This window comes from Protopterus annectens, chromosome 10.part0, assembly GCF_019279795.1.
Source record: "Protopterus annectens isolate FY-2018-M chromosome 10.part0, PAN1.0, whole genome shotgun sequence".
NCBI lineage: Eukaryota > Metazoa > Chordata > Ceratodontiformes > Protopteridae > Protopterus > Protopterus annectens.
Genome location: NC_056744.1, coordinates 541201809 through 541227945, shown reverse-complemented (window position 1 = coordinate 541227945; position 26137 = coordinate 541201809). Strand labels below are relative to the sequence as shown.

Here is a 26137-nt window from a genome sequence, read left to right as displayed (position 1 = left end):
ATGAATGAAGATTTAGAGGGAAATGTATACCTGTTACAGTGCTTATACAGTAATTCTGTTATCAGCATTCATAGTTTTCTTATGAAGCACAAACTAAGTTGGTAATGCATATGAAATACGGATGCAGGCACCTACATAAGCAAGTGTGTGTGTGCGTGTGTGCGTGTGTGTGTGTGTGTGTGTGTGTGTGTGTGTGTGTGTGTGTGTGTGTGTGTGTGTGTGTGCGTGTGTGTGTGTGTGTGTGTGTGTGTGTGTGTTTGTTTGTCTATGTCTGTGTAGAGGAATGGTGGAATAAGATATCAATTGTGGTGGATCGTATAGTCTCACATCTCAGAACCCCTTCTGCATTTCTAAATTCCAAAAAATCACTGCAAAGGTGTGGAGAGAAGTTGCTATAACTCATACAGGAAGAGATTCCAGAGTTTACTGATCACAGAGAAGTTCACTGTTTAACTCATACTGTTAAATTACCTGTGGCCTTTTATTAATCTAGAGTTTATATCCCAAGTCTGTATGTGAAATATGCTCCCTGTATGCATGCACGTAGCCTTTTAGAAATGGAAGTTTCTAGTAGCAATTCTTCATGAATCTGGAGACATAGGATAGTTTAAGCAAGGAGTACACATATGAATGTAGCCTGCATAGCATATATATACATGTTCATAAAAAGCGTACTGAATGTGAAATGACCAGCAACAGGAATTGAATGAGTTCCTACTCCACCCTGTACCAACAGGATATGGCATAAGATGCTTTTTAATTGCGAATTTAAAATCAGACATTCTTTTAGTGAATTCTGAATGATGGTGGATTTAGCTTCTGGAAACATACTATAAATTAATAAAGAGTGTTTTATAGCACTTGAAAACAGATAAGAAGAAAGCTGCACACATTCCACATATTGTGCATACTTTAAATTTACTTTCATTCTGAAAAGTGTGAAAATACTATGATTGCTCATGTTTTACTGAAACTTTACCTTACTTCCTGTAGGCACACTTCCAGTAAAGGAGATTTTTGCTACCTCAGGGTGGTTACATAGAAATTCTCCTGTTGTGGCATCTCCTTGTACAACATTGAAGAGTCCCTTGGGAATTCCAGCCTTGGTGAATATCTCAGCCAGCATTACTGCAGTAACTGGGGTCAAAGGTGAAGGCTTGAACACCATTGCATTACCTAGCAGAAAGTGAAATAATGACTATAGGACACAACCCTGTATCATCAAACCATTTATGGTAGCAAAGTAGTATCTAATTAATGTCATACATTAGTCTGCCAAAATAATCAGCCACATTACTGTTTTTTTTAATACAGAATAACTTTCAATACAGGTTATATTTTCTAGGTTACAGTAATTATCCAGATGGCTGGCACTTGCGTGTCCTCATGACAACTGTTTGCAATCAGAGTTGCAGTACACAATTTAGAGATAAGAATGCATTCATATATTACATTATTTCACTACTGAAGCACTGTTGTTTCCTGCTGTTATCACACAAACATACCTAACCACTGTTTTTATACACTTTTTCCCTAAGCCAGTGTTTGCTAACCATTAGGCCCCTACTGTGATTAAGCCCATTCATTTCCCATCACTGGATAGGAGTGGCCATCACCTAGGAAGCCATAAGGGATTTTCCACTTTTCTGGCCCAAACCATTCCCCTAGCAGTTGTCGTGCACTCATAGATGCCAGGAACTGCAATGAATTCCCTTTGATCATGCACACTCACACACACATTCCATGACGGCTTCTGCATAGATATGGCTCAGGACAGCCAAGGGAATGTCCATAGTGAACACACCACTGCACAACATGTACCTTTCTCTTCAGTAGATATTAGCTCTCCAGCAGTTTAAAATGCCCCCACCCCGAATGCCAAACTGTCACTGGCTGCTCAGTTCCATCTACCTTCTTCAGCTCCGCCATCTCCTTTATTTTATTCATCCTTTGTTGACCAAGTTACTCCCTCTACAGTAATAGGCTGTTTTCTGAAGAGACATGAGGTGCTATTTATACTACTAGGGGAAATTTGGCCAGGGCATCAGGAAACTTCCCTTACTCTTTAGAGTTGCTAGATGGTGCCACAGGGCTCCTACAGAAGCAAGGAAGAAGCCTAATGGAAGCAGCAGCATGGAGGAGGAGGAGAGAAAAGCTATGGAGAGTTTGGAGGTAGAAAAATGAGAATTGGAGAAAAAACTGTTCAATAAGGAGCATCAGAATGTAATAAAAAGATTCCATTGTGGTGGTTGATACAAATGAGTAGAATTTAGCTGTCACACTGGAGAAGGAAGTAAACAAGTCTGTTGGATGGATGCAAATAACAGAACTGGCATCAGGATGTCTTGTATATGGAGGTTCTGTTAAAAATAATCAAGTAGGACAGTTGTGCTGTTTCATGGGTTGAGACAGCAGATTACCATCCTCAGCACATCTGAACAAGTTAAATGGAGAAGGAGCCAGGTGATGTGGCAGCACAGAATGCAGCAATAACAGAAAGTAAGAGAGGAAAGGAGCATCAAACCAAGGCAGCAGATAATGTAGTAACTAAAACATATGGAGCCGTGACAGCTGGCAAAAAAGGAGAGCAATAACAAACTGTAAGTAAAACTGTTTTAAAAGAACAGAAGACCAACTGTGAGAATAAGAACACAAATGACAGTAACAGGCAGATATTATATATGGGACGATTTGGTAAGTGCTCTGAGTTTTAAAGCTCAAGAAATACATATTTGAACAGAGACTTTTGTGACTTAGCATTTGAAACTGACAGACTGATGACATTTTTTAGAACTGTGTAACACAAAGAAGGACAGTGATCTGCTGACATTTTCTGACAATAACTTATATGTTAAAAAAGTTAATTTGCAGTTTAGAACTGATGAACTGGAAGAAGAGGATATGAAAACATGTATGCAGGGTTTGTGTGAAACTACTGATAACACTGTAAAAGTAGAGTTGACAGAAACTTATGGAATGGTACGTGGAGGTTAGAACTGGTTTTGAAATGGAAACATTAAAGTGTAATTTTGTGGCTGGTCATAAAGGGACATTAAAATACGCGGGGAAGAGCAACAACAAGCTGTGAAAGAGAGTGAACTGGGTGAAGAACAGACTGTAAAAGAAGAAAAAATATGGAGGGGAAAATGAGAAAGAGTACATGCAGGGAGAGATGTCAGGAGAACGGATTAACTCTAATATTCATTTTTTTGAAGTTCTAGCCAGTTAAACATCTGATTCTGAGGTTAAAGGATTATTTGTACATAAACCCAGAGAAACATATTCAATTGGGGAAAGAATAAAAATAAGAAAACAAAAATGTAAAAATATTTCCCTGGACTTAAAAAGAAAGAAAAGCAACAATTTTAGAGTACTCTCAGTAACAGTATTATTATCATTATAAGAAGGACAGGGATACTGGAATGGTGTGCTAAATGTGATGTGGATGGTGTTCTGTTACAGTGTAAAAGTGAAAAAAGACTGCAAACAAAAATTGTGAAGTAGAAATATATGGAACTTAAAAAGTAAAAAGTTATTTGTTATTTCTAAAGTAGCTATGCTGTGTATAAATAGTGAAAATACTAGTTGGTAAGGATGGGAAGGTCAATTGTTGTGGATGTGAGGTGGAGAAAATGTGTTTATAGAATTACAGCAATAAATCCATAAGTAGCTAGCAAGGAAGGAGAGAATCTGCTTCATCAAATATTAAGATTATGTAGTGGTTAACATGAAAATTATACTTGCAGGGGATTTGTGATTTAAGGGGAAGATGTAAAAAGAAAGGGAAAGATGCAAAAATATTGGAAGTGATAAAATGTGTTAAATTAGCTGTATGAAACAAAAGTCAAAGGACTTACAGAAGGGGGGCTTGGATGTGAAACTGATTATTTTGTATTATTATTATAAGGCTTGGGGTTAGCAGATGGTGATATAGCCGTGACTGACTTTTCAGACCATTTAGTAATATGGATGTCGGTGATGAAAGAAAGGGAGTATAATAAGACAGAAAACAAAATAAAAAGAATAAATGAGAAATTATGGGATGAAATTACAGAGTAGGAAGTATTACAGTTATGGAAGAATCATATAACCATGAAGGACTTCTATAAAATCCGGTCTGAATAGTGGATTGAATTTAAAAAGAAAAGTATTTTTTTCAACTGCAGGATGATGTAAGAAAGGAAGAAAAAAATGGAGCATGGGAAATTTTAAATAAGGGTATTAGGGAATTTAGACAATAATAGAAAAAGACTATTATGGCATTGAAAAAGAAATATATGAAGGAAATCAAGAAAAAAAATAAGGCATTACTCTTTAGGCAAAATTATTATTTAGATGGGAGAAAGGAGACTGTATCTGCATAACTGGTAAAATAAATAGTAAAGGAAGATATTAGTTTAATGAGGAAATGAAAAATATAAAAGTAGAGCTAATAAGAACACAAGAGCAAATATTGACTATTGTAGTACAACATGTAGAAAATGTGTATAAGAGTAAAATGATGGATAATAAGAGATAATGGAAAGTAAAAATAAAAATCCAGAATGTGTTAAGGAAGAATTTGAAAAATAAATTAATATTAATGGATTGGGTGAAGTACTTAGGAAAGTAAATGCTGATTCAGTATCAGGCCCAGATGGTATAGGGTATGGAATGTACAAGAAATTAATGGACTGGTAAAGGGAATATTTTGTAAATATACTGCTTGAATGGTTTTATAAAAAGTTTGTTTTTGAAGAGTTATATAGTGGGATATTAAAATTTATATGGAGGAAAGTTGAAAAGACTGAACTAAAAAAGGAGGAGGTGATTCCAGTTGTTGTGATATATGCTGACAATACAGTTGTAGTTACTAAGAACAAAATATGGATGCTGAATGTGTTGGTTTGTCTGAATGGTTGTTTAAAGGAAATGTGAATGACCTTGAACAAAGATAAAAGTAAGGGTTTGGGTGATGTTAGGAAAACTGGGGATGCATATTTTTCAATGAATGAAGTGTCTTCATTAGGCATAGAATTTGGGGAAAATGATGTAGTTGTAATATAAATGGAGGGCTTGATAAAAGAAATAAAAGAAATGCATCTTACCAGGAAGATTTACAGATTACCATTCACGAAAAATATGTATTTGGTGAATTCTGTTTTCATTGGGAAATAGCATACATGTCAAATGTTTACATGAACCAGGAAAATATGAAGAAAAAATGTGCAATTATTGTTTTCTTTCATATATGGTTCAAGATTATTGCAAAACATGAACATGCCAAACAGGAACAATAGGATGAGCCACTCCACAGTAAAAAATGCACCTATTCAGGCCAAATTCACTAAAACCAATTCTGGACTTTATTGAAGAAAATAAAACAAATGATAAGCAATTAATTAATTATCTGATGAAGTTCTAAAGTGGTCAGGATGAAAGCGCTTATCATTTGTTTTATTTTCTTCAATAAAGTCCAGAATTGGTTTTATCGAATTTGGTCTGAATATGTACATTTTTTACTCATCCTTTTGTTCCTATTTGGCATCTTCGTGTTTTGCAACAGTTTTTCCTTTTGTCTCTTTTCAATGGCTCAAGATTAAACTCAGTGAAAAGAGTTGATTTGTATATGAATGAAAGGGAGACTGGGGTTATTAAATCCAGTTATTTATTATGCTTCTTTAAACTTGTATTGAGGTATTAAAGTGGGGTAAATGAAGACAATGAGAAATGAATAGTGAAAATATTTAAATATAAATACAAAAACATTTGTGAGAGGATGTGAATAAGAAGATATATAAATTATATGTGAAGAAATTAAAAATTATAAAGAAAAAAATACTAACATGGAAAATAAAAATTGATGATATAGAGAAAGATAAAAAAGCATGTGGTATAATAACATGATGAAACAATATTATTATGTAAATCCATGGGAAATTTTACCAGAAGAAGTGATTAAAGCCATCAAAGTAAGGAAGAATTGGTATGTCAAGATAGTAGAGTGTCAGGATTTCCTAAGAAGACTGGCAATAAATAAGTTACTAATAAGGGGGATATGCCATATAAAAAGAAAGCTGAAAGAATGTATTTATTTTGTGTGTGGAAAACACAAGACACAACAACACATTTTTTTAAATGTAAAAGAATAGTGAAACTAAAGACTGAGTGAAGAAAATATTTTTGAGAATATTAATGGCATAAACAATACAAACATGAATGTGATCATGGATATTATAAAATAAGAAGAAAGATATGCAATAAGGATAATTATTTGGAATGAAAGACAATGAAATTTTGTTTGGTATGAAATGGATTTTGGCAGATATATTGTGAAAAATCACAACAATAAGAAAAAACAAATCAACTAAACTTAAAAACAAACAGGAATAGGGAAAGGGTTCCACTCCAAAGAAATGCATTACATTAGTGCTTTCGTCCACTTACTTGATGAAGTCCATTTAAGTAAGTGGAAGAAAGTGCTAACATAATAAATTTCTTTGGAGTGGAACCCTTCGCCTCTTCCTGATTGTGAAAAATCAGATAATGGTTGAGGAAGAATAAGTGAAGTCAGTTATGTAGGAATAATGGAGGATATTATAAAACAAATAATAAATAGAAAAAAAAAAGAATGTGTATATATGTGCCTGAAAATATATACATTTTGTAAATATGTATATATATATATATATATATATATATATATATGTTTATATATATATATATATATATATATATATATATATATATATATATATATAGTTAAATAAAGGACTGCTACTCTTTTTAATAAGTGTTAGGGGATCTTTTACATCTATGTGAGCTACTACAAACTCAAACAGTTGGGCCTTGGTTTAATGTCTCACTCGAAAGATGGCACACTCAGGAGTGCAGTTCCCCACCTCACTCCACCCCCTTATACTACACTGCAGTGTCAGGAATTGATCTGCCTGGTGTAGGAAGAGAATCCACAGTTTTCTGCACCAAAAGCGAATATGCTGTCTGTTGTGCGACTGACACGCATGCGTGTCTGCTTGTCAATATTTTCTGACCCTGTCAGACCCTTTGTCTTTTTGTATTATCACCATGCAAGGGCAAAGTTAACATTTCCATTTGCTAAGCCATATGATACTCAGAGAGAAGAAATACTGACTAAGGTAGATTAGGATATAGCGAATAAAAAGAGTTGTTGACTACTGCAACTGCACTGTCTAATTGATTCAATTTAATTGCTCAAAGTGCTGCATCTTTCTGCTACTGATACCAATGCAGTGTGCAAACTGTTGCAATTGTGCATGCATATTTCTGTATTTTACTTATCAGTGCACTGTAATTTCTTGTTTGCACATTTTGAGATATGCTGTAAGTCATGTTTTTTATTCATGTCCAGTACAGGAGTCAGAAATGAGGATCAAAATGGAATATGAGTGAGAGAGAAATGTATGAGGGGCAAGAGTGCTTTTTTTACTTGCTGTTCTCTGCCTGACTATTGCTGATCTTTATCTGCATTTGATTTTTCCCACCTATGCTACTGCTGTTGTATTTTTAAATTTGGTGGCTTTTGAGTTGCCTGTTCCTACTGTAAATCTGATTTTGGATACTCCTCCCAGTCCTACCTCATCAGCTCATTCTACTGAGCACTAAGAGATCAGCTGGGAAGGCCCTCCCCCTTAGTCTTTTAAACTTGAATTATCTTCTGTTTTCTCCCTTCCTACTTACAAAAATATATTGCACTTTATTCAGCTGATTTATTGTATCTGTGTTTCTTCCAACTTTATTACTTTATTTAAATTTTTGCTGCACATTCTTAAAGTGTTCAGTTGCATTTAATCTGATGCATTTATTACTGATTGTTAGTAGCCTGATCAAATTGTAAGTGTTATTCTGAATCTCTTAGTTTTGATTTACGCGTTTGGGCTTCAAACTAGTTATCTTACATAAGGAAGGTTTGTGGTCTACACTCTTGTGGCAGGAGAGGTAACTTACACCCTTCTGAGTTGGGAATTGCTAGATGGAGGATTATTGTTTCTGTTATTCTATAAGTGTCTTAGTTTTGGTTTAAATACTTGGGCTCCAGGCCAGTTATTTTACATTAAGAAGATTTGTGGTCTACACTCTTGTGGAAGGAGAGGTTAGCATCCACCCTTCTGAGCTGGGATTGCAGGTGAAGGCTTATTGTGCCTGTTATTCTAAGTGCCTTTGTTCTGATTTAAGCACTTGGGCTCCAAATCAGTTATTTTACACTAGGAAGATTTGTGGTCTACACTCTTGTGGCAGGGGAGGATAGTTTATGCCCTTCTGAGATGTGAATTGCTCACTGAAAGCTTATTGTGTCTGCTATTCTAAAAGTGTCTTAGTTCTGGTTTAAGCACTTGGGCTCCAAACCAGTTATTTTACATTAGCAATGGTTGTGGTCTACACTCTTGTGGGGGGAGAGGGTGGCATCTGCCCTTCTGAGCTGGAAATTAATGGTGAAGTTTATTGTGCCTGTTATTCTAAGTGTCTCTCTTCTAATTTTAGCACTTGGGCTCCAAACCAGTTATTATACATTAGGACGCTTTGTGGCCTACACTGTTATGGGAGGAGAGGGTGGCCTCTGCTCTTCTGAGCTGGGAATTTCTGGTGAAGCTTATTGTGCCTGTTATTCTAAGTGTCTTTGTTCTGGTTTAAACACTTGGGCTCCAAACCAGCTATCTTACATTATTAAGGTTTGCTCTCTATACTCTTGTGGCATTACTGTCTAGACAAATTATTTTTTTTAACTAGTAGAGCATTTAGTTTGTTCATAGCAAAGTGTTGCTTATCAAGTTCCTTGAATTACTGATTTGTTTGATATTTAAGTTTTCCTCACTCCTCCCTAGTAGATCAGTAGCCATGGATATGCACTTACTGACTCTCGCTGTTGCCAGTATGGTTGAGATGAGTATTCTAAAGCATTGTAGCAATTGCCTCATGCACACTGACAACCCACTTATTCTTAACACAACAGATACAGTATGGGAGAAGTGTAAATACACGTTAACAGTGGAGGCAAAACTCTCTTGTGCAACCAGAACTAATCCTATAGAGGTTATCAGTGACATTTGCACCGCACCTACTGCACAGGGTAAACACCCTACACATAAAACTACTTATGCTGAGGCACTTAGAGGTAACCTTCCTAAAATGCTAAGACCTCCTGCACAGTACAATCAAAGAAAGGATCCCCAGTCATCACGTAAATAAAACATCACCAGAAGCTACACATAGTAACACTGTATCCAGTGCCTCCACTGCTAAGCCCTTAAGGCAGACCAGCACACAGCCAAATTTCCTGGTCATTGGTGATCCTACAGGGAGGCACGCTGATGTCATCCTTACCAGGCTAAGAAAGGAGAGAGTCACGGTTAGCTGTCTTTCTGTGGCTAGGATCCATCAAGTCACACAGGCGCTCAGGTCACTGAACCGCAGGTACCAGTATGACTCTGTCATAGTCCATGTGTGTGTGTTAATGACCTGAGACGTACCTCCTTTGACTATATGAAGTGAGACATGATTGAACTCACTGACTGTGCGTCTCAGGCAGGTATGAGCCTAGCACTGAACAGCATGCTACCTTCTCCAAGGATGATGCCACATCACCAACAGAAAATGATTGATTTTAACAAATGGCTTAGCTTCTGGTGTCAGTCCAGGGGTGTACAATATTTGACACCCAGGGAGGACATGGTTGACAGACCACGTGTCTTTGCCTGGGGTGGTCTGCACTTATCTCCTCTAGGCTTTCTGATATTGGCAAAGACCTTTTCCACCCCCATAGTGCCTTTTTTAGGCAAAGCCAAACTGATAAACCTACCGATTTAACTGAACCTACGAAGGAATATCTGAAGGTAATACTGCACAATGCTAGAGCTCCTAATAAGAAATTCCACCCCCTGCCAGCCTTCCTCTCCCTGGAGAGTGTAAACATCTGTGTAGTAAAGGAAACATGGTGTAAAGTCAATGACAGTACCGCAGCAGTGGAAGATTATAATGCCTTTCATATGTTTAGACCAGCTACTGCACAACAGGGAACTAAGGGTATTGGAGTCTCATTCTATATTAAAACCAATCTCACATCAAGAGTAGTTAAAGTGTATGACCCACTGGAACTCATACATGTGCAATTTACCATAACCAGGGTGTCATACCATATCCTTGCAACCTATAGGTCCCCCTCCATGTCCCAGGAAACCCACACTACCTATCTCAATGTACTAGAGTCCCTCAACATCCAACCCAATACAGTATTCATGAGGGATCTCAACTACCCCTCTATAGATTGGGAATCCTACACCATTTCTAATACATAAACCCAGCAATTCCTAAACTTTGTTAATACCAACATCCTGGCACAGTTGGTCCATCCTCCTATCAGGGATACAAACATCTTTGAACTTGAACTCAGGGGGCTGATTTTCCTCACTCAATGTAATATCCTCACTTGTCAGATCTAACCATAAGGCAGTATTACATGAAATAAAAATTAAATGTGGGGCTCCAGCGAAACCCAAAACCTTTAGGAACTATTCCAAGGCAACACTTGGCTAAATTCCAAGCACCCACAAACCCAAGTGTAGGACGAACAAAGCTATAGATACTAAAAGCCTGCTGGCCAATCTAATCAAGCAGCTAAGAGGGTTAATAAAAAATAGACTCTCAGTCAAAGGAGAAACACAAAGCTTTCTACACCCATGCCCGTAACCTCAGAGGAAATACACAACAATGCGCAGAACTTATTGTAAGTGCATCACCCAAATGGAACCAGAGGCCATTGCCAAACTTGTGGCCGACAGGTTCAGCTCAAATGTCTCCCCCCATTCTCCTCCGATAGTCCAAAGGAAATAACCACATAACACAATCCCCCCAACCATTACTAGGGAACAGGTCATCAATGTACTTTCCAAGGCCAAAAACATGGAATTGATGGGCCTGATAACATCCCAGGATGTTTAATAGACAGCATGAAACACGGGATCATAGGATCACAGGAGGTTATTAGGCTATCAACCCGGAGGTCATTTCAAGCCTTACAATTTCATCCCAATGTAATACCATAGAGACTCTAGTCAATACCCAGGATTGTATTTAGTAATGATTGCTCATGTCCAGGAGGGTTATGGGTACTATCCCTGGTATGAATCTGTAATGCCCTATCCATTCGTCCAGGTTCCTTCTGAACAGTGTCACAGAGATGCTTTGCTTCACAAGAATTGGCAGCCTATTCCAAAGACAAAGCAGTCACTAGAAGACAAATCTGTCCCACTATTACATCCTATTCAAGTTGCAGACCATATTTAGGTCCCTGGAATGGGTAGCTCTAGTCCCGTTTGATTTACAAATGTGCAGCAAATACATGTCTGGTCCACTTGAATCACTTTTCAACTGGAGCCTTCAGTCAAGTTTTGTGCCCATGGAAAGCAAGATGGCTACAGTCATTCCCCTGCACAAAGGTGGTCCAACCACTGATCCTGGAAACTACAGGCCCATAAGTCTTACCAGCCTCATATGTAAGGCCATGGAAAGAGTCCTCATGGATATGATAAATGAGGACATAGGTAACCTGCAAATGCTAGACCCATCACAGTTCAGCTTTGTTAAAGAAAGGTCATGCCTATTAAATCTGGTGGACTTTTTTGAGAGGGCTACCAAAGTACTGGATGAAGGTAAGACTGTGCATACAGCTTACCTCAACCTCGCCAAGGCATTTGATACAATATCCCACTCACTAATTTAGGCAAAAATTACCACCATCCTTTCTCCTATTTCACCACCTCACTCTTAATGTATCTCTAACACAGTTCCCCCGCCTCTTCTACCTCTTCTTTTCCTCTATCTCCAACCACTCTTAATTCTTACAGTCTCATAACAGCCTACCTATCTAGTCTGTCGCCTATACTCTACCTCCCTTACATCTCCTACTAGCCATTCCTACTTTCCTTTCTTGTTTCCAAACTCCTATACAACTAGATCCTACCCACTTTAAATAAGCATCTGTCTAACTATTAACTCATTTCGCTCTAAGCAGCTAAAATAACATTTTAACTAGTCTCTTTTTCTTCTGCTAATTGTTTAAAACCTTGTTTGTAACAACTCACATACTTGCCTGCCAATTGTTAATACTCTGTACAATTGAATTGCCTGAGGACCTTTTTTTCTCTCCAGGTCTCTCTACTTATAAGATCCTATAGACGATTGTTACTAAAATTTAATAAATTGTTTTCTAGTCCAGAGGAGTTTTTCTCCCCAGGTCTCTGCTGAAAATGAGCCAAAAGCTCAGCTAGACTAACCCGGTTAACAAATGTAAAATAAAATAAAAATAAAAATAAATAAATAAACCCTTTTTTCACCCGCTGAATAGCAAACTGGCTCACTGATAGGACCCAGGAGGTCAAAACAGATAAGCCCATCTCCACCAAGAGGCCAGTTACTAGCAGTGGCCCCTAGGGTGCAGTACTGGGCCCACTACTTTTTGGCATTTATTTCTTCGACATGGAAGCAAATGCTGAAGGTTTATGGCTGACTAAGTTTGCAGATGATTGCAAGCTGGGGGTTATCATTGATTCCCTTGCAGACACTAGAATTCTTCAAAAAACTCTATCTATAACTAATAAACTGTGTCAAAGCCATGGTCTTAAACGCAATGCTAAGAAATACATAACTGTACACTTTTGGGAAGTCAGCCTTCTTGGCTAATTACCATGTTGATAATACGCCCCTAAAAGTCGACCCAAAGGTCAGGGATCAGGTACACACGTAGACAGTAGCCTTACCTTCAATCACCATGTGGCCACATTTGTGAGGAAATCCTTTTATGTTGTGCAACTTATAAGCAAGGGCATGGCATCTAGGTCCAAAGAGGTCATTATCCCACTGTACTCTGCTCTTATCAGACCAGTCATGGAGTACAATGCTCCCTTTGGTATGTACCTGACCAGGCATATGCAACAACTTGAGTGACCTCAGAGGTTCCTTACAAACAGAGTACAAGGTGTAACAAACCTGTCTTATGCAGAGCACCTTAAACTCCTTTCCCTTAGTCAGTCTCCTATAGATTGCTGATGGGTAATCTATACCTGGCTTATAAGGCATCCACAAACCCTACACTTATGAATCTCCTACATATTCATAAGTCAAAGAGTACCAGAAATACAAGGTCTAGGGAACTGAATTTTGTCTGTGATTTAAACAGAACATGCTGGAGAGACAGATGCGTGTCCCAGAGACTACCCCTCCTATGGAACAGGCTTCCCATTCACGTGAAGCTGAGTTATCTATTACCCAGTTTAAGCGCAATTCAGACCAGTGGATGTGAAATAGGAAATTTACACTGGGCCTGGCACCCATGTCCCTTATGGACAGAGGTAGCATATAAATGCCTGGCCCTCAATGTCCTATTTCGATACATGATATCATTATTCTTTTGGGAAAACTTGGCTAGGCTTAGAAAGGTTCTTCCCTGGGTTGTTAGCCTAGTAACAGTCTATGACTCTATGAATCTGTAAGAAGGAGAGGTGGGAGCTGTAAGAAAATGGTCACTAAAAAGGAGAGAAGATCACAAGTAGAAAAGTGGTGCAATTTGGGAGAGTTGGATGTAGTAAAGGAAGATGAAAATGAGACAAGAAGGAGTGGAGATCTGAGGAAGTAGGATAGAAATACAAGAAGGGAGAGTGGCAGGTAGCAAGATCAAGGACCAATGGACAGCTGGGTCAGGAAGAGAAGAAATATGTAGCCTTCACGACTGTCAAAGGGAAGCTACATGTCTGTCTCTGTCTGTCTGACTGTTAGGTCAGACACTGAAGATATGTGATATTCATGCTTTGCACATTTTGTGTCTTTTGCATATGCTGCTATATCTTATTGTATAAGATATTAGGTTGGGATTTATGGTCAGATTTAACCATGGTTTGGGAAAGATGGGGAGGGTAACATTATGATGGGGTTGACAGCATATTTCAGAAGAGGAGGAAAGTGGGTTGTTTCACACTTCTATACTAAGAAGATGAGAAGAATTGATAAATCTCTGATTTTACTGTTAATATCTGTAGCTGAAGTAAGAAGTGCATATTTATCATTGAAGTGTATATTTAAATTTATTTCACAAAAAATCTGCATTCAACTCTTTAAATAATATTAATTGTAAAATATTATTATATAGTGATAGGAACAGTTTCAAAGGAAGAGAAGGAATATGGAGCACTGAACTTCTTAAAAATTAATAATAGCCTTTGTATAAGGAGGAGTTGGAAAAGAAGCCAAGAAAAATAGTATAGGTAGTGCATGGATCATAGGAAATGAAGCACTTGAGGAAGGGATGTCTAAAGAATTTATGAAATAGGACAAGTGCTCTACAAGTCTGGAAAAGTAGATGTTGTAAGAAGACTAGGTTAGTAGAGGGAGAGAAGCATTGTCAGGAACATCTGTAGATTCAGGAGGAGGAAATGAGGTGACCTGCAGGACAATGTATGGTGGCACTGTTGCTATGAAGGAAGTTATCAGCAACCAGCACCATCTTGGGTACTAGCTGGTCCAACCAAAGGCCTAAACAGCACAGGTCAAGAGGAGCAGTAGGAGAAATGGAGGGGAAAACGGGAAGGATGGGTTGAAACCCTGGATGTGGCAATCCAATTAAGAGACAGGGAGAATTTTAACAAAATTAATGAGGGAACAAATAGAGGCAGAATTTATATAGAAAATGAAAAGAAAGGAAAGGGAATGGAAACTATTAGTTGTGGAAAAGGTTTTCAGTGGTTGGAGGCAAGTTCTTCTAAGGGGGATCAAAAGTGGAACAAGCATATTATTAAGAGGTAAGGAAAACTGAGAAAGAGGGAGGTGAAGACAGATGAGGAAAGGACACTGAAGGAAGGGACACTGAAGACTGGTGGTGGGAAGATAACTTGGTAAGGGAAGGGGTGTGGTTCTGAGTTCCTTTTAAGGTCGTAATGTACATATAACAGAGATCTGTCAAAAATGGATTGAGTAGGTATATAAGCTTGAGGAAGAGGAAGATTGACGACTAGTCAGTTATCTTTAATGCAGTGCTGAACCCCGCAACAGGTAAGCTGCTTGGAGTTATAGAATTTCATAAAGGAAGTCGGAGGGAATTAAATGACGGAATAAATAAGTTGTGATTAGTAAATATATGGCAGGAGATTCACATTTTCGAGCTATCAGAAAAACAGGCAAAATGACTAGACAGATTGTTGTGAATACGAAGACAGCATGAGAGGTCGAAGCAATACATCTCACAGAAAGGAGTGCATCAGATCATGTGATGGTGAAAATGAAGTAGAGTGACAGAAAAAAGGAAAGGATGGAGATGAAATCCTAAACATTACAAAACTGGGGAACATATTAGTTGACATGACTCACATTTTTCTGTCTTTCAACAATGAGGAAACTCACAGTTTTATTTCATAGTTATATAGTTTGAATATGTCAGCTTCCCGTACATAGGAGGCATCATTATTTTTATAAACCTTTGTATTCAGTGATTTTATACTGTAAATAAGTACCCCTGTTATTATTAAGGTGCCCCTTCTACTATACAGTTCTCCATGTCCCACCACATAAAGACATAAGATGCAATTACCTTATATACCTTCCTCCACCTGGCCAGTGCAACAGATCCAGGAACACCTGTCCTAATTTATTTCACTTTACTAACCATGCCCCTCTCACTAAGCCAGACTCTCCTTGTCTCCTCATTCCTTACAGCAGCAGACTATTGCAACAGTCACCTGTAATAAGCTGACCTCAGCTAAAGCAGCCCCAGTCCTGAACCATGGCCTCTGGCAACACAATTCTACTGCTGTACTGGTAACTGGACCAGATACTGTATTTTAACCAGCACAACAGAAGTAATGCCTCATGAAGTTCGCAGTGATATTTTATACAATTGAGGAAATACGTTACTTACCACAAGCCAAGGCAGGAGCTGCTTTCCAGCTAGCAATTTGAAAAGGATAATTCCATGCTCCAATACCTACACAGACACCCAAAGGCTCTCTCCTTGTGTATGCAAATGATCCACCTGGTAGCTGAAAATGCTGACCTAACAGAAAAATAGAATGAGAATAAGAAGCAGAAAGATGCCATTTACACATAGTATGAAAAGTAGCCAGGCTATAGCTGTGAAAGGTCATCATTAAAGTAATTTGACAATATTTGTACATACATCACAGAATTTGATGAGCCAGGCACAGTGATGTACCTACCCAGCTGCCCTTCCATAAGTTTTTGGGCATTTTTAAAAGCTTTATGAGCTTTTCTTAAAGCAAGCCTCCCCCCGAAAAAAATGTAGCTTTTCCCATTCCCAAAAATTAAAACAACAAAAAAAAAACAAAACTAAATGGTATAAGCAGGGTGGCAAGCCCCCCTGCACACTCCACGTGGGAGAATGTGCCCCCCCCACCCACCGCTCCTTAAATATACCAACTCCGCGACCACACTACATTTAAGTAAATGGAAATCTCCCCTTACGGAGATTTCCGTTTACTTCTTCGATGTTCTGCAGTTTCGCTATTCTCATGTCGACAATGTTAGATTCGACATTGCTTTTCAGAATTCAATATAGACCTGAAATCTTCATATTTTAAAAGCATTTTTTTAATTAAAGAAAAAACCAAAAACATTCCCTGATTGGGAAATTACTGCTTGGCCATCTGTGCACCACATCTTGTGATGCAAAGGTAAGTGTACAAACATTGGTAAGTCACCTTAAAGAATATCTTTAGAGTTAAAGCACAAGCTCCCCCAGATCAAAATCCTATCTACCCTTTGATGAGTAATATATCTGGAATGCAGAACCCCAGTCCCAACTCCCTAAACTTAAAAGTTTAGGAATGTTTTTAGATTCACCTACTGTAATTTGAGACATCACAGTAGTGTGACCAAATTTTGTCAACCCTGTAGGGTGTTTCTCTTTTCTAAACAGTTGTAACACTGTGGCACTAGCATATGTAAGGGGTTTTGGGGCTTGCAGAGGTGTGTCTTGTCAGAAAGCTTAATAAATAATAGAGACAATAGATGAGGTTTAACCTCCATCACAGCTACACTGGTAAATGATTTCTTTACAACTTTTGTGTTGAGTGTGACATGCTAATCACTGTATTTAGCTCATTAGCATTTAAAGGTATACATCCCATATCTAAAATCCCAATATTTTAACAGTTACAGCATATATGAGCTATATGTTATGCTACACAGGTCGATATGTTATTCTTAACACTATACTACACATGTCAAGTTTATTTACACCAAAATTAATATTTTTATGACATTTTTACCGCAGAAAATTTTCTGTACTGACAATACTTTTTTTTCGATCTGTAACCGTACATATATCATTCTGGTTTCTTCAATGGCTTACTATACCTGGAGAATACAATAGAATTTTTTGTACTGGGTGTCGGCTCTTATTTTTGGGATAGTTCTTTCTGCACTACAGTTTCATTCAAGAGTCTCTCTCACTCAGTATCTCTCAATTCCCACAGTTATCAGAGCCTCTGTTTTCTTGCAGCACAACTGGACATGACACTTCTGGTTTTCATCATCCTGAAACAAGTATTACATATCTATCTGTCCTGTAGGAGTGTTTATTACTTTTTATATTCAGTTTGCCATCTTCACACAAACACAGTATCTTAGTGTAAGTGCATAATGATCAACTTTAACTTCATACTACAGACTTTATCATGGCTTCTGGATCATCTCTTTGTCTCCGATCTGCACATCTGGAAGTCTTTTGTAGCTTCTATGGTAGTAATATTTCGGCTCGTACTGACCTTTTTCGCATTTCTTTTACTTTTTCTTGATTCTCTGGCAACAACAGCAATGCAGTCAAATAAGCCAATCTGCTTTTCAGCCTACTATCCATCAACAGTTAAGCTGCTGATGGACTGAGTGTGCCCAGTGGAGTATTCCTATAATCCAGAACTGCATGTAGACAATGATCATAGCTTTTTCTACGGCTTTCTATTTCTTAAAAGATTTTTCCATTGGTTGAACAGTTCTCTCTACTTGTCCATTAATCTGAGGATACTGTGGACTGCACATAATATGCAGGAATTCCAAATCATGCATAAATCTTCCAGACTTCTACCTTGTATACTATCAAGTCATTATTAGATATGAGAACCAACAGATATTCCCAAAAATATAGACTTTGATGCATCAATCAGATTTGCCCTTGTTGCACCACATATACGAAATACACCGCTTTTAACAAATGGAACAAATCAGTGCCACTCAACTCCAGGTACAATCTGGGACTAGGTAAGTATGTCTTCTTTTTGGATTATGAATGAGGTATACACTGCATACAATGACACAGCTCTGTAGTGCTTGTTTGATTTAAGTTGACATTCCAGATCAAAGAATATTTCTTACTTTCTTTCCATTTTACCATTCCCAAATGTGATTCATGTATCCTCTTTAAGCATTCGTTTTCTCAGACAGGCATTATTTTGTCAGCTTTTGAACATTAAGCACTTGCATGAAAGAAAAAATATGAATATCTTTCCTATCTGATTTTTGCTTGGGTAAATCTTTCATTGTAATGTGTATAAATAGCTGCATTTTTAAGTCAGCCCCTATCAAGCCTTCAGATCATCCAGTGTGGAAGGAGGCATACTGAAGAGGGGCTGTATCCAAAATCCTATTAATTTTATTTACTTATTTATTTATTTATTTTACATTTGTTTACTGGAAAAGTCCAACTGGGCAGACAACCATTTTTAGAGGAGGCCTGGAGAGAAAAGCTCCACATACAGTAAAGTAACAATACATAAGTTACATCATATAGCAATGAGGCACATAACTTGGTTACATCTTAGGAGAACAAGTTTATACATTGGGTACTAAACACTGATAGAAGCATAACATTATGTTTAGCAGTAGAGGCAGGATGGGATGAACAGATGATGAGAAATAAGAGAGGGTAATGTGTTATTCTAGTAGAAGTTTAGTGGGTTAAAAGAAAGTTGCAGTAGTAAGTGACAATTTTAGTTTGTAGCTATAAGTCAAAGCAAATCTAGCAAGATAATGACTTTTATTTTATTTATTTTTATTTACCATTTTGTTAACCGGGAAAGTCTGACTTGGAACAAAGCCAATTTTCAGCGGATGCCCAGGGAGAAATGCTCCAGACACATGTTTTTGTAACTTTGAACTTGAACTCCTAAATATCACAGACAAGTCCAATACTAGGCATTTACTCCTACTAACACTCACCCCATAGAATACTAACATATTTACTGTTTCCTGTCCCTCAACCATGTGTCACTCCTGTTTTAAACGCAATTGTATAATGAGTTTCTTTTGCCTTAATTTTGTTAATGCATTTGTAGAAAATCACACTGTATTTTACATTCACTGTAATTTGAATTATTATATAATATTACTTTGGAGCTTTACTCCCTGGGCCTCTGCTGAAAAAGGGCATTTGCCCAGTCAGACTATCCCAGTCAACAAATGTCAAATAAATAAATAAATAAATAAATAAAATTATTAAGTCACAGCAAACTATAGAACCCCTTCTAAATCTCTCATTGTCCATGACACACAAGTCAGTAAACTACAAAGTCCCTAACTATAGAAACAAATACAATCATCCTATGGGATTTCAACTACCCACTCATAAACTGGTGAACATACACTACAAAACATCAACTATGCATAGCATTTCTTAACTTTATTAACATCACCTCTCTTGACCAATTTGTACCCGCTTCATACACACAGTATCCAGTCTCCTTGCCCTGGTTCTCACTAACACAGCATCAGCCTGTTCCATACCTAGAGTCTTCCCCTCAGCGATCAAACATGATCACCAAAGCATCACCTTTTCCACAAAATCTTGACCCAAGATGGCATCTAACCCTACTCTGTTTAGTGATTACACCAAGGTAAAATTTCTAGCCTTTTTTGGCAAACAAAAGAAATTCAAAAGCTCCCATCCCCCAGGAGATCCCATAATACCCATAATAATTACAAAACTGGATCATACTTCTCAGAAGTTCAGGCCAAAACTAAGGGGCTGTGGCTGATCAAGTTTGCGGACGACTGCAAACTGGGTGCAATTATTGAATTCCCAAATTATGTCAGTATACTTCAGGAGGGTCCTATTTAGAACAATGATTGGTGTCTTAGTCACGGTCTCAAACTGAATGCAAAAAAATGCATCATCATTCCCTTCAGTAAAAACAATGTCCCTTCACACTATCAGTTAACAACAATACCCTATGTACCAACGAAGTGGTAAGAGATCTGGGATCACAAGTAGAGTGTTATAACTTTGACCACCATGTGTCTAGTGTAATAAGGAAGGCTTTCTACGTACCACACTTGATTAGAAAAGGCATCACTTCTAGAGCAAAGAGGTTATAACCCCTCTATACTTGTTACTAATCAGGCTCATAATTGAGTCTAACTCCCCTTTTGGCATGTACCGTACAAAGGATCTGCAGCAATTGGAGAGACCTCAGAAGTTTCTAACTAAGAAGATCAAGGGACTCTAGCACATACCTTACACAGACTGACTAAAGTCCCTGTCACTATACTCAGTATCATATAGACTTTTTAGGGCAGACTTATGCCTTGCTTACAGAGTAATCTCCGACCCAAATGTAATGAATTTGCTGCACATCCGTAAATCGAACAGGACTAAGCCTACCTGTTCCAGGGTCCTAAATATGGCCTGTGACTTGAGTAGGACATGCTTGAGTGACAGATTTGTCTCCCAGCAACTGCCACATCTTTGGAATAGGCTGCCAATTCATGTGAAGCAGAGCACCTCTATGGCACTGTTCAAAAGGAACCTGGACGAATAGATGGGGCACGGTAAGTTATTAGTGGGGATAGCTCCCACAACCCTCCTGGACATATCACATGTCAATAATAAATGTAATCCTGGGAATTGACTAGAATATCTATGTTATTACATTGGAATGAAACAGCTAGGCTTGAAATTACCTCCTGGTCGATAGCCTAGTAACCTCCTATGATCCTATGATCATAGGTTTAGCTTTGAACAAATTCTGACTGATATAAATTTGCAACAGAACTGGATTACTGACATTACAGCACTGAAGTATCTGTGACTAAACTTTTGAGCACTATAAACTCTATTAATATTCACAGCTCAGTTTTCACGCTACATTTTTCTCCAGGTGCTCTCCTAACTACATAGTTATTTCATACATGGCAGGCAGACAAATCTCTGTAAAACCCTCCTCATCTTCTGGCATTGGGATTTGCATAACTGCTCAGATCTTTTCCTGGCTCAGGTTTCAAACTCTTTCACATTAGGATATGACCGATGTACTTTTGACTTCTCACTTTGATTTTACATTTGCTCTTACTTAACTTTAGAAAATGGACAAAACTCACAGACAAAATCCAACTGGAGAATAGACATTCTCCAAAAGGGTATTAATGTATGAGGAGAGCCTGGTATCAAGTCAGGGACTTCATGGCAGAATATTAAGCCACTGAAAAGAACAGACTGACAAAAATCTAATGGCCACAATCTTGTTTATACTTACTAAATGAAGTAATTTGGTGAGTATAAAATAGCAAAAGTAATAGATTTAGCTGTTACAAAACTTGCCATTTTACTTTCCTTTCACTAACTATGGCTTAAAAAGCCAAATTCAGTGAGAGAAAATTACATTTACATTAAAATGAAAAATCTCCTCCATTTTGAAACATTTTTTCATTACAGTATACTATATCATGGCTTTCTCTTTCATATCCATTGTTTTTACAAATACATATTTTACTCCTCATTGCTGCCTTAATATTTAGCTCATAGTATTATATTTTAGTTTGAATGGTTAACTAAGGTACAACACTGGTCTTGCTGGACAATGTTTAGGCTCAGTCCTGAGTGCAAAACACTAACGTTTGTTAGCTAGCTGCAACAAAGTATTTACATAAGCTATATCAGGACAGTAAGTATTTATTATATCATGATCTTTACTGTTGTTTATCAAGGGTATCCAATGGCATACATAACAATACCTTTCAATGAGTTAAATAAAATAAAATGGATTCACAATTCACAGTTATACTATAATGAAATAAACATGTACACACAGCATAGAACCAGGCAAATGGAAGCAATGGAAACATCATTAAAAAATTCAAACACGTCGAAGGACCAGGAATCCTCTCCTTGCCTAATATCTTATTCAGGTGGAGGAAGGGCAAAAGAGAAAAAAGGGTCGGTGGAGGAAGAGAGTGGGATTTATACTGCAAGGGGGTGATGAAAGAAAGGGCTGAATGAAGAGAAGAAAGGAAGGAGAAGAGGGTGTGTTTGGAAAGGGAGAAGAGACATCAACAGTCTAGTTGCACATTAAGGAAGAAAAAGTGAGATTTTAAAGTGATGGGATTTGTGCAAATTAAGTAAGACTGGTATTAGGAATACTTGCTGCATTATTCTTTAAATACTGCCTTCTTAATGTTGGAACAGAACTTTGCAAAGGAATTATTTGCAAGTGAGGAGGGATTCCAAGGTTTGAGGAGTCATGGTGGAGAACCTTTGACTGGAGCAGTGGAGTCTAGTACGGGGTTAAAAAGGAGGATCTGGTAGAGGAGAAGCGACACGAGGTTTTAGAATGAATGGGCCAGACTGCCTGTAAGGGAGGGAAGGAGTATTGAATTACTACTTATATGTTAAGTGTAGCAAGAAAAACTTACAGTCTTTCCTTGGTTGGCAGTCATTTGGCTTTTATCAGTACTTAGCAGAGTGGTATTCTCTCTGTGGGGCCAGAGTGACAAAGTAGCATATGTTATTGGCTGCAGAGTTTAAGGATAAAGGCTGCTTTTTTTTACAGGCTGAAACTCTTAAGGGAATCCCATATTCTATCTGTGTGAACACAGTTCCTCTGTACAGTGCAGATTTTTCTTCCAGGGAAAGAAATACTGAGAACTTCTTTGCCCAGAACAGGATGGAGTTAATTTTAGATTTTATACCTTCAATGTGATACTGGGAGTTAAGTTAGTGATATAACCAGATGCTTAAAAATTTGAACTGTTTTGTGTTATCTAGAGAGGTTCGGCTGTGGAATGAATATTTGATTTCAGATGTACAGTGGCTATTTATGTTCTATACCAAAAATCATTCTTTTTTTTCTGTTCGTGTTTAGCAGCTATGTATTGCCTGCTTATTGGCAGGAAAGCTGCTGTAAGTCTTTTTGTAGATGTGATTTAATCAAGAAATATGACGGGCTGTGCTAAACACCACAGAAGATTTACTGAGGTATCTGTATCTACTCAACATGTAAGAGAAGTATCCAATAAGAGTAAAATTATTGAGAGAGTGAAATTAGGTTTATAGGTAGGTACTAGGCTATCAGCCCAAGAGCCTAAGTAAACCTAGCCAACAAGGTTCCCTGGCTTACGCTGACAATATTGTGTCCAAAACAAATAGAAAATTCTTTGTGGGTGCAGATTTTAGATGCACCAAGTGAATTCTGAATGTTAACTTGTTTTGAAAATAGAATGGTAAAAGACAATTGTAACAGTCATAGCAAAGAGTGCAGACATAGCTAGGTTGTTAGTTTTGTATGAAAATACTGAAAACTGGCAAAGTAACAATGCTGCATATACTCTGAGTAAGCACAGATTCACAGCTTCTTATCGTTTATTTATTTGTCTGTTTATTAATTTGAATTTGTTAACTGAAATAGTAATAATAAAAAAAGAAATGCGGTGTTGGTCCACTAACAGAAAACACAAAGATCCTGGAAGTGGAATTACACATGAAATAATACTGTTTACTGGATTGACATGTTTTTAAAATTATTCAAGCTTTGGGACTAGCAAGATCCCTTCATCAGCAGTTAAGTTACTGATGTCAGACACAGTGTTTAAATATCCATGTCTGCTTAGAACTAAACTAATTGGCTAAAAAAGACAATTGAAAAATGCCAGTGCAGAAAGAAAGTGTGCAGCTTGGATGCTTAGTATAAGTACACCTCAGAGATAACAGAGGGACAAAGAGAGGGGAGAGGGAGAGAGAGAGAGAGAGAGAGAAATAAATTGTGAAACTTTCATAGACCAGGTTATGGCCTGCTTCTTCTTCATCTTCTTTTGGCTTTTTCCTGGTTAGGGATCGCCACAGCGGATCACCTGTCCACTCATGATTGGCAGTAGAGTTTTACGGTGTCGAGTTGCCAGCCCGACACCCAACCTTCCACAGAAGGCACACACATGCACGCACTCAAACCTAGGGCCAATTTAGAGTGTCCAATCCACCTACAGCATGTCTTTGGGATGTGGCAGGAAACCGGAGCACCCGGAGGAAACCCACGCGACCACAAGGAGGACATGCAGACTCCACACAGAAGGCACCCCAGCCGAGAATCGAACCAGAGAACCTCCCAGGTTATGGCCTGCAATCCAACTAAATATTCTCCCTGAACATTACATTAGAGTCAGGGTTTATTTAACATAGAAGACAACTTTTGAAGACATTGTACTGGCCCTTAATGCAAAAAAAAAAAAAAATCACAATACAAGAGATGACCAGGGAGACTGGTTAAAAGAGAAGTTTCTAATGTGTTAGCTTGCCCAAACAAGCAATCTTTGTGAGACAGATGTTCTGGTTAACAGAAAATGTGAATCTGCAGTAATGTCCAGTTCATAGCAAAGTGATGTACTCTGAAAAAGTTTGCAACTACTAAGAAAATAAGATACTAGGTCAGAATGTATGGATGCTGTGTGCAGGTAGTACAATGTATAGGCTGTAGTTTAGCTAACTGAAAGAGACAGAGAGAAGAACATGCTGTTATGTCAGTCTAGGGTACTTACAGATACCTGTGAACAGTAGCAACAAATTTTTGTTATATTACTAAAACTGCCTGAACAATAAGGTCTTACTGACTGTTACGCTTAGGGTTACTAGAGCTTAGACTAGACTGTCATATTTGATAAAACCTACTCTCCTGGCATGAATAAAACAATTTACATGCAAAATGACTAACTAGTCAGTGGTAGCACATTTTCCCCAGACTGATCATTCTGTAATATGGTAATGGTTCTGTAACATGTTTCCATATACCTTTAGAAAGAAGAGCAGTGGAGATTAAGCGAATTCAGTTGCTCCTTCTGAGAATTAATAGTCTGGACTTGGATAGTGGTTTTATGAGACACCAAAGCACTTTCCCTTGGAGCAACTAATTGACAAGACAAACAAGGCATCGTGAAGGGCAGCAAATGTTTCGTATTCTGGTAGTGCATGATTTTATAATGAATATGCCCTGATTCCAAACTGCTATCTCAGAAAGTTATCAGCGATTGTAAGATTACTGGGGTTTGTATTTTGGCACCTGTGTTTTATTCACAACAAGATAGCAGTTATTATCAAAAGGTAATATTCTAGTCAGAACACAAATAAACAGACAGATAAAACATAACATAACTAAGTGGCAATATAATAATATTAACAAAATGTGTAATAAAAACAAAACATTTAAATGACAGACTATTTAAATAGAATGTTCATTTGCTGTGAGGTACAATACATTGATATCAAAGATGTATACAGTACATAATTAAATATTCCATGGAACAGTTATTAAGCTACCATTCACAAGCCATAACAACTGCAAAAAAAATCTGTGTTTGATCTCATTGAAATCTTTAATGGTAGTAATAAACAGGTTTTACAGTCAGCACAAAGTAGTACTTATAACAAAATCCAATCCTAAAACATTGCTGCTAAGATTAGCTTCGTTTCCATGCTAACCATGTTAGTTTTAAAATAAACTTTCCTCAGACTTTACAAGTATGTCTTGGTTATACCAATTTTAAAGGAAGAAACAAGGAGAAGGCAGGACACTGATGTTAATTTCCTTAAGCAGTTTGTTACAGTTAAAAAAGTCAGGTACACAAACAGCTTCCTGTCTACCCACCACAAAAATGGTCTGGCATCAGACATCATACACACACAGGTATCAGAATCACCAGAAGGATTAGGAAGAACATACTAGCATCTTCTATAAAATGTCTCCAGTGTATTTAACTCAGTGGATCATGCTTTAATTGAGGGAAAATTAAGAACCTTGGGAACTGATGACACTGTATTTGACAGGATGAATAGCAAAAGCCGTGAGAGGACACAAAATGTCAGACA

At 37.7% G+C, this 26137-nt stretch overlaps 1 protein-coding gene across 2 annotated transcripts in view; it reads right to left on the bottom strand.

Moving 5' to 3' along the window:
* The window catches only part of LOC122813211 (4-trimethylaminobutyraldehyde dehydrogenase-like), a 308845-nt gene that overhangs the window by 243430 nt on the left and 39278 nt on the right, over nucleotides 1-26137 (bottom strand). For both annotated transcript variants that reach the window (XM_044085396.1, XM_044085397.1), the window contains 2 exons: nucleotides 15917-16051; nucleotides 980-1176 (listed from right to left, as the gene is read on the bottom strand). In XM_044085396.1, coding sequence (XP_043941331.1) covers nucleotides 980-1176; nucleotides 15917-16051 — 332 coding nt within the window. The remainder of the gene's footprint in view (nucleotides 1-979; nucleotides 1177-15916; nucleotides 16052-26137) is intronic.